Source organism: Lactuca sativa, chromosome 8 (assembly GCF_002870075.4).
Source record: "Lactuca sativa cultivar Salinas chromosome 8, Lsat_Salinas_v11, whole genome shotgun sequence".
Taxonomy (NCBI): domain Eukaryota; kingdom Viridiplantae; phylum Streptophyta; class Magnoliopsida; order Asterales; family Asteraceae; genus Lactuca; species Lactuca sativa.
The window spans coordinates 190,192,997-190,203,009 of NC_056630.2; the positions used below are offsets into that span (position 1 = coordinate 190,192,997).

At 33.1% G+C, this 10,013-nt stretch overlaps 1 protein-coding gene across 1 annotated transcript; it reads left to right on the forward strand.

Annotated features, from left to right (window-relative positions):
- Positions 1-3,003: 3,003 nt before the first annotated feature.
- LOC111921938 (cucumisin) lies at positions 3,004-7,865 on the forward strand. The gene is made up of 10 exons (XM_023917512.3): positions 3,004-3,180; positions 3,343-3,431; positions 3,821-3,912; positions 4,001-4,238; positions 4,322-4,835; positions 4,919-5,019; positions 5,129-5,350; positions 5,427-5,538; positions 6,905-7,118; positions 7,219-7,865. Exons 1-10 carry the CDS (start codon positions 3,088-3,090, stop codon positions 7,752-7,754), a joined length of 2,211 nt encoding a protein of 736 aa, XP_023773280.1. The 5' UTR covers positions 3,004-3,087; the 3' UTR covers positions 7,755-7,865.
- The last annotated feature ends 2,148 nt before the right edge of the window (positions 7,866-10,013 follow it).

A 10,013-nucleotide genomic window follows, 5' to 3' on the forward strand; every position in this document is an offset into this window, starting at 1 on the left:
ATTATTGAATTTTTGTTAAAGGGGTAAAAGTTGAAATTTTAGTAAATTTGAAAATAAAAATTGAACTCCGTTCAAAATTTTCATTTTTCAACATTGAACTCCCTCCAAATATTCGTTTCACTTTTTGACACTATCACCATAAAACACTTATAGTGACATGTTTTTTTTTATTGTTACCATCTTTAAGTTTTGGACATACATAAAAATTAAAATGTCATTATAAAATAATTTTGTAACATTTTTATTTTTTTAATTGACATAATAAAATACTTACAGTCATAATGATATAACGTGACTATTAGCTAGTATTTATCACATTTTTATGTAAAACAATGACAAAATGTATTAACATAGATTGCAATGGTGACAGTTTTTAGTTAATATGTAATTAAAACATTACTGGAATTTGATTAATGACATTTAGAGACGCAATTAACCAAATTCGTGATGACCCTATTTCCAAAAGGCAAGGCTATATGTCATTTTGTACTAGTGTTTTAGTCAAGAAGGAGGTGAAGATGATAAATCAGTTGCAATAGATAAAATGTTACTCAATAGCTACTAGATCCATGAATCTAAATGATAAAAATTTAATCCCTTCATCTTAGTAACAATGTAGATACCAAGAAGTCAAAATCGTTGAGAAATAACGGATTGATAAATTCAATATAAAATGTTTATATGTTTATTATGTCTTGTATACGAATTCTTTTTATTTTTAAGTTTGAGTGACGTTTTTTTGTTATTCAGGTGCAGTGCAGATGTACATTGGGGTAAAGACATACTTCATTTGACATTTTGTAGTTTTCCCTCTATTCATCGGAGATTTGAAATAAGAAAATATTTATGTACGCTTCTCACTCCTTTCTTAATACCTATGTATTAAAATGCAATCTTTATATTATAATATGAAAAATTAACTTCCTAAGCCACTTGAATACTAATTTTTAACAGGTGATTTCATTAAAGAAGCTTGAAGAAAAAGGAATAATAATACGTTTTATCATTGGCCGAAGATTTTCTTATTTACTTTAGCTGTTTCATTCTTTTCTATTATTCTTTTTATACCTTTTGAATAATGTTACTCTATGTTTAACTTAATATATGTTTATATTTTTAATTCCTTCAATGCAAATTGAAGACTTATGCTTATGAAAATACACCAACTGGTTCATGGATGATGAATATACAATCAACATACGTAGATGACACCTGCGTGTTGTGCCACTTCTCTGCAAGGTAAACACATGCTTAATTTTTATAAGTATTTATTTTATTTTCATTTTAATTGTTTTTAATTAGATGAGTTTGAATACTATTATAGCAATGTACTTTGGTGGTTTTCTTAACCAGAGAAAGTATGCTCTTTCGTTAGATAAGAAGAGAAGGGTTGTGAAGAATATTACTCAATTTTGGTATGTCATTTTAGGATTTTTTTTTTTTCACATATTTAGATTTAGATGTACCGATATAGATTCAGATGTACCGATATATAGACAAGGTTTAGCAAATCATTTTCTGATGATGTTTTGCCTACATATTTTCGGAAAAAAAGTTGTTCATGTTTCTAAATGGTGAAACTTTATAACTTTCTTGATAATTTTAGTGCATTGAAAATTTGAAATCATGATTTTAGTATCTTATTCATCATTTCTCTACATAGTCATTCATTTGCTTATGATTGCTAAAAAAAACTTATAAATAAAGTTAGCTTCTTTTCTAATAATGAATAAACCATTTTAACTTTACCTAAGTAGACACTAACAACTTCATGAATCGTTTTTCTTTCTTTAACAGTTTTGTTTCCCTATCCTATTTTAGGTTTCAAAGGAAAGGAAATGTACGTAAACAATGGGCAAACATTTGAAAATCCTTATAAAGTAACTTGAAGTTGCATGCTAATATTTAGCTCCAGATCAATCAAGTTTCATGTTTCTTCCTCAGCTAGTATTTAGTTTGATAGTTTATATTTTAGGTACTTGCACAACAATTAGGCTTATTAATTTTTTGTGAAGACATTTGTGTTTTAAAAATTAAGAATATTGTTGTTAGACAAATTTGAATCGAAGTTATGATGTTGTGTTTTCTGTTTTTTATCTTAATTATCTTATAATTATTTTTATATTCCATTTAAATTAAAGAAATTTATGACCATATTTATTAATATACTTTGTTTGTGTTTAAAAAATGTCACTAAAACATGAAAATAATATTTATTTTAGCAATTAAATAGTGGCATAAAAATAAATAAAGCCACTAAACTCTACAAATGATATTAAGTGATATAGTGGAAGTGTCACTAAAACCCAATAAAGCTGCGACGATACAACCAAAAAATGTCACTAAAAGCCTTTAATGGCAGCACTTTAGTGACATTTTTTTGTGACAGGCGGCATTTAGTGGCAATTTTTTTGGTATTAGTGACATTTTCTCTGTGCGACTAAATGTTATTTTATTTCTAGTGTGATGAATTTGAAAAAACTATAAAGTTTATGGTTTTATATCAATGTCTTTATATGAAATTGTTCCTTGAACAATTATCCATATAACCTAGATTTCGTGTAACCTAGACATACCGAAATATCAGATTCTAAAAGTGATCAAACAATCTTCAAGTATATTGATGATTCATCTCGATTTTAGAAACATTATGTACTTCCAACCTTAACAACTTATGTAAATTCATCTATGCTCTGAAGTAGGCTTTCTCAGTATCAAAAGTTTCATCGGTCATCACCTCATATGGTTTTGAGACAAAGGTTGTTGATGATTGTGTATATAATTTAGACATGTCAAATTCAATATTGTATTTAATTTATAATAAGGAAATATTGTATCTTCTGGCTGCTGTTATATAGATTAGGATTTGGGACGCGTTTATTAATTTTTGCTTAAAGAATAATTAAAACAGGTCAAATATATGTACTTATCAAAAGGACTTATTGACCATATAAGCATGTTGCTTATTCAAACTCATGGACCTTTTCCTAGATTTTTATCAAACAAACACTACACAAGTTTGTATATAAATTCAATTCTTACACAAGAATACTGAATTAGAACTTATCAAACCAACTTATATCTTCAATGGCAATCCAACATTCTCTCATTTTCAACATATGTTTCCTTCTGCTGCTTCTACCTAAATCAATTCAAGCTGAATCTGACAGCAATCGAAAGGTATGTAATCTTCTACCTTTCTGACACAATAATAGATGTCATCGTAACTTTACTCATTTTTTATGATTAGAAGGCATCGCCTGGATACAAGCCATGTTTTGTTTAATGAGTTTAATGTTTCCAGTTAAAATGATCAATGGTAAAGTAACTGGTTATATGCAGGTATACGTGGTGTATATGGGCCACAACGCTCGAGATGATGCGTCTACCTCATCCTTTCACTTGAGAATGCTACAAGAAGTTGTTGGCAGGTCACCTACCTCATCCTACTCCATATCTAATTTACATTTTGATAAATCTTATGGTAGAGCCGACTTTAAATGTTAAGAATCTTTAGTAACAGTAAATGCAATTTGGAGTGTAATATATACTCCAACATTTGGTAGCCGTTTGTACAGATACACATCAACTGAACCCGTCACTAACACAAGATATATCAAGGGTATATAACAGGAACTGGTTAAATGGCAAATCGTAGCCACAATTTCGTTTTAAATATGAATTCTTTAGTGTAGAGTATGAGACTAGGTATATAGTTTTCGTTTTAAAGGTTCTATACTTTTGACATTTGACAAAAAAATGACACGTATACGGTGGATACTAATCACCCAGTTGCTCGCATGTAACTTTACTATGGCAGGGATGCAAAGAAACATATGCTTCAAAGATACAGTAAAAGCTTCCATGGATTTTCAGCAAGACTTACGGAAGAGGAGGTTAAGAAGCTGTCAGGTACTCATATGTAGATGTCTCATTAAACATGTAGAAGATCATATGAATCCAGTTTAATCTTGGAAGATTCATTTATATATACATATAGGGATGGAGGGGGTTGTTTCTGTGTTTCCTAGCAAATCGAATAAACTGGCAACCGCAAGCTCATGGGACTTCTTAGGTTTCCCACTTACAGTCAACAGATCAACAACCGAAAGTGATATCATCATCGGGGTTTTTGACACCGGAATTTGGCCGGAATCTGCCAGTTTCACTGACCTAGGATATGGTCCTCCTCCTGCTAAATGGAAGGGAATTTGCGAAGCGAATTTCACTTGCAACAAGTAATAGATTCATTTCAATTCCTAATATATGTGTTAATTTATTCTTTTCTTAGTTTCTGACTTTTTCTTGGTAATGTAAACAGCAAAATAATCGGAGCGCGATACTTCAAGGCAGATGGAATATACGACCCGAAAGAGTTGAAATCACCGAGAGACTCTGATGGTCATGGAACCCACACCGCATCCACTGCTGCAGGAAACGTAGTGAGGAATGCAAATCTACTTGGCCTCCAGTCAGGAATAGCTCGAGGGGGTGTGCCAAGAGCTAGGATTGCAGTATATAAGGTGTGTTGGATAGAGGGTTGCCGAAGCGAGGACGTTCTTTCTGCTTTTGAAGCTGCCATTGCTGATGGTGTTGACATAATCACCGTTTCTGCTGGCTTAACATCTGCCGAAGAGCTTTTTAATGATGTTTACGCTATTGGCTCCTTTCATGCAATGCAAAAAGGAATACTTACTGTACAATCTGCTATGAACGAAGGACCTATGCCACAGACCACCGGTAGTATCGCTCCATGGATTCTTTCGGTGGGTGCTAGCACTAAAAACCCTGATTTAATCACCCCAGTAAGACTAGGAAATGGTATAGTTGTTAATGTGAGTGCTATCTCTCTTTAAACCTAGTTATTAATACATCATTTATTAAGGAAAAAAAAATGCTGATTTCCTTGTTATCTCAGGGAGTTTCAATAAATCCATTTACACTTGACAGAATGTATCCTTTAATCTATGCTGGAGATGTGCCGAATATCACGGCTGGATTCAATGGATCAATATCGAGGTAAATTAAGTAAGATTTTTCTTAAATAGAAGTGTTGTTTAACTATAACAATAAAATTATATATAATCTAATTATCTTCCATTTGTTCATGAATGTGTATGTGTATCAGGTTTTGCGTCCCAAACTCATTGGACAAGAATTTAGTGAAGGGAAAAATAATATTATGTGATGCTATATCGACTGGAGAACCTGAAATGTTGGCTGGTGCTGTCGGATCTATCATGACATATCCTGGACCTTATTTTGAACTCGTGCGTTCTTATACTTTGCCTGTTAGTGCTGTGAACTCCGAGCAAGCAATAAGAATTGCCCGCTACATACAGTCAACAAGGTAATTAACCTATTTTTCAATCTTCAAGAGTTTATTAATTACATAAACTGATCAACTCTTTAAAAATTCATTTCAGAAATGCAACTGCAATAATAATGAAAAGTGAAGACGACAACAATGCGACTAGGCCGTATGTTGCCTCTTTTTCATCAAGAGGTCCAAATCCAACAATTACAAGCATCCTGAAGGTAATTCATGTGTTTTTGGGTTATAAACCAGTGACTTAAAATATAACAAAAGTAATCTATATTCTTAGAGCATCCATATTACATAGTTTAATAAAAGACTTGAATAAGATGGAATGTCTAAATAAATTAAACTTTATCAATGGGATGTCATGTTAGGGTTTAATGGATATGAAGTTTAATGTCAACTACGTTCCATTGAACTTTATAGAGTTGAATTCATTATAGAAAATATTAATAGAATTGTATGGAGAGTAAAATGATAATGCAACAATCAATTAAATAGTTATTGTCGTAATTAAAGTAATTTATCATGATCATTTACATGAATATTGTGGATACCAGGACCTACTAGTATGCACCGAATTATTGTGTTTAAATAGTTAAGCTTTTCAAATCGTTTTAGACAAGTTTCGCAACGCCATGTATTTACTAGATATATAGAGACAACTTGTAATCTGTCGCTAAAAGCATCTTTAATATATTTATTGGCGACAACTCATGGGTCATAGGTAAAGCCACGGACGGTTGAAATTTGAAAAGTCAGCAAAGACGGATGATAGGAACTCCAAATAATTTAAAATTCATAAATGTCTTTGTGACAATATGAACACTCACCAAAGTATTTGGGACATCTGTAATAAGTGTGGTATCAACAGTTATAGTGACGGTTTGATTATTCACAAGTGGTCCTTTAGGCTTTTAAGAAGTCCAAATTCTATGCCCGATAGTGACTTCAAGTTTATTCCAAGATGGCAGTTCACAAATTTCGGATTTAGGACCGCTTCAAAGACTATGAGTGGCCCCATTTTAATTGATTTCATTTGATATTACACTCCCTTCTTTAGTTTAAGTTAAAGCTCCATTATTTATCCCTACCTCATCACATTTTTAATTTATACCCCACCTCATTTTTATATATGTACATTGAACTTTTATTGATAATTCAGATCACAGTTTGAATTATAATTGGGCGTCAAAATGATTGGTTATTGTTAAGTATATGTGTATGGGCACACACACCCACGCACCCGCACATAATATGTATGAGGGTATTTTTGAAAACCAAAATGGCTAGGTTTATGTATATTGAACAATCCCAATAATTCATATCACAGTTTGAAAGCATAAAGGATTTGCAATATTGTACTACTAACAACGCTCATATATACGACCAAAGGGCTTCTATCCCAGCGATATCCGGTGTTGCCCTTCCTCCTTGAGTTCAAGGGTTTAAATCTGACTGTGGACATAGGTTGAGTAATCTATGAGTAGTTTAAGTATATTTGTATTTGTCGTTTAAAAAAAATAATAAAAAAAAAAAAAAAAGACTACGCTCATATAATTTTTATTCGATTTATATATACAGCCAGACCTAACAGCTCCTGGGGTACGAATTCTAGCAGCATGGCCACCTGTGGCTCCAATTACCGAAGTAGAAGGAGACCGCAGAGCTGTTCCTTTCAACATGATATCAGGGACATCAATGGCATGCCCACACGTGAGTGGGATAGCTGCGTATATCAAAACATTTAACCCAACATGGTCTCCTGCAGCCATTAAGTCGGCTCTCATGACAACAGGTAAACTATATAGTGTTAAATACGAATATCGCGTAACTACCTACATTTGTATATCCAACTCTAACGACATAAATTCTTGAATGAAAATGATTAATTGAAGCTTCTACTATGAGTGCCCGGATCAACACAGATGCTGAATTTGCATATGGAGCTGGCAATCTTAATCCAATTAAAGCTATGAAACCTGGGCTGATATATGATGCTGATGAGGTAGATTACGTAAGTCTTTTGTGTCAGGAAGGCTACAGTAGCCAACATATTAGAAGCCTCACTGGGGACAACAGCAGTAGCTGCTCTCAGATCATGGAACAAACTAAGGATCTAAACTACCCTTCCTTTGTCATACCCACACTGCGAAAGAAAGTCATTGATTCAAGTTTCAATAGGACTGTCACCAATGTCGGCTCTGCAACATCAACATATAGAGCTTTCATAACTCAACCACTTGTTAGCGGTTTGAGGATACAGGTTGAGCCCAATGTTTTACGGTTCCAACATATTGGGCAAAAGCTGTCTTTTAAGGTGTCTGTGCAGGCAACCATACAGAACTTAGACAACCCAATTGTTTCTGGTGCTTTGACATGGGATGATGGACTGCATCAAGTGAGAAGCCCCATCGTTGTCCATGTTCCATGATAATGATTATGTAATTTACTACAACGATTATTGTATTCTCTTATAATCTTTTTTTTGTTGTATATCATATATACTAAATTTTCGAAATATTGATATTTTATGCAAACATCAATATTTTAATCACATGTTCTTTTAAAAAGGGCATCCACAATTCATTAAACTTGTTAGAGTTTAATGGATTGACACATCATTATTTTACTTACTAGACAACTCTACTTTAATTTTCCTACAATGCTCTGAAATTAATAGACTTCAATGGAATATATATTTAATAGTTAAAACGTTCCTTTTTTCTATTGAAGAGTTCACTGTCCATTGAACTTCATATCTATTAAATGTCAACATGACATCCCATAATGATAGAGTTTAATCTATTGAATGTCAATTAGGCATGTTGTCTTATTAAACTCTCCCATTAAACTATATATTATGGATGCTCTTATACCTTTTCTCAAGAAGCGAAACTTTAAAATCTTTAGAAAATATAAAGATAATTGGAACGATGTTGGTGAAAGATTTCACTTTTGTATTGTGCATGTGTTAGTTAATGTTAGAATTAGTGGGTCCGTGATGTTTACACCTAGTGAAGAGTATTTAGAGAAAGAGAATGAAATGTGGAAAACATAAAAAATAGGAATATTATAACTTTTGTGTGTATACACTACAAGAATTCTAGGACATCTGCAATAACGGTGACATGAAACGAGGCAAGCGTTTCATGTTGTTGCTATAGCTGGTGTCACTGCTATTAGCATTACTGCTAAATCTTTCGACCTTTGAATTGTGTGCTTCGTGTGACAATAACCCCGACCATTGATAAGGCTTATCGATGCGGTGGCTGGAATTTTTCCGTACATAACTATTAGCAATGTGGACTTCTTGGCGCTAATACACCCCAAAATTGACACAAGATTAACCCTACAAAACTTTTAGTTGCTGCACGCCTTATGTATCGCTGATAATGAGGTTAGTCACCACTAAAGGCGTAGCCTATAATGCCTAATTTGTTTAGACCCCTTTACCTCCTCTTTTCCGGATTACAAATTGTACTTTCTCTCTAGATTTAGCTATTGGCCATCATTCGGCCCAACTCTACCATTTCCCTTCTCTCTTGCTTTTGGTGACCACCATTACCATCACCTACACAACCAGCACTATCACTACAATCGGCACCACATTCTTCTCAACACTACCACCATTGGCGTTGCATTTCTCTCAACACCACGACAAAGACCTATGTTCTTCTCTTCGTCAGAGAACAACACCAACGACATTCTTCCTCTCTATCGGTGCTCATCACCATCATCATCTTTGTCGCCGACCAAGAGGTAAGTTTCTTCCACTGATCTTTTGCTAATTGCTTTAAAAATTGTCTAGTATGCTTAAATGTGTGAAACACCATTTGTAGTCTTTTGTCTATATCCTTGAGAAATCCATGTGTGTTGCTGGTTATTTCCCTAATTAATTGAAAAATCCATGTGTAGTGTGCTTAATGTTTGTAAACTTCATGTGTATTTTTATGACAAAATGCTTGAAAAATCCATATGTGATGTGGTAATTTTGTAAAATTCATATAAAATCGCTATCTATTCGATTTTTAGTGATAATAGTGCCATTGGAAAGATGTGAATGTCTGTTTTTTTTTATATTTATATCTCATAAACCAATTCATGCTCCAAGATAAGTTGAGATTGACATCTCTATAGTGCTGCCAAAATCCATGTGTATCTCATAAGCAAACACATTCTTTAAGATAGCCGAAAATGTTGTTGATAATCATAATAATTATTCACCTAGTTGTAGAGTTCTAATCGACTTCAATAAGTACTTTCAAAATAATCCAGTTATAATTACCAAGGGGTGACATTGAAACTAAAGTTACTCCGCCAACGGGTATCGTTAATGATGTTTTTGAGGGCGAGACTAATTATGATGAAACTAAAACATGTAGACCTTGCACAAAGGAATGCAATGTCAATGGTCGAACATCTCAAGGATAATTCTTTGTATAAGTAAGTTTTATGTGTTTATTTTTTATTCCTTTTTACTTTACTATTTTTTTTATTTGTAGGAAACTTTCGATCTTAATGAAGTTTCTTGAGATCGCCAACATGTTCTGTTATGGGAATGTTATGGGAAGGTCTGACTACGATGATGACTAAGTATTTTAGATACAGAAAAAGCAAAGCAAAAAAACATTTTAAATACGTCGGAGGGTGAAATTCTCTCATGGATTGAGCTTCGAGTTTCCAGATCCTC

Coding starts and splice junctions, on each gene's coding strand:
- LOC111921938 (XM_023917512.3), top strand. CDS start 3,088: ATGGCAATCCAACATTCTCTCATTTTCAACATATGTTTCCTTCTGCTG. Junction 3,181..3,342: donor AATCTGACAGCAATCGAAAG/GTATGTAATCTT, acceptor GGTTATATGCAG/GTATACGTGGTGTATATGGG. Junction 4,836..4,918: donor GAAATGGTATAGTTGTTAAT/GTGAGTGCTATC, acceptor TTGTTATCTCAG/GGAGTTTCAATAAATCCATT.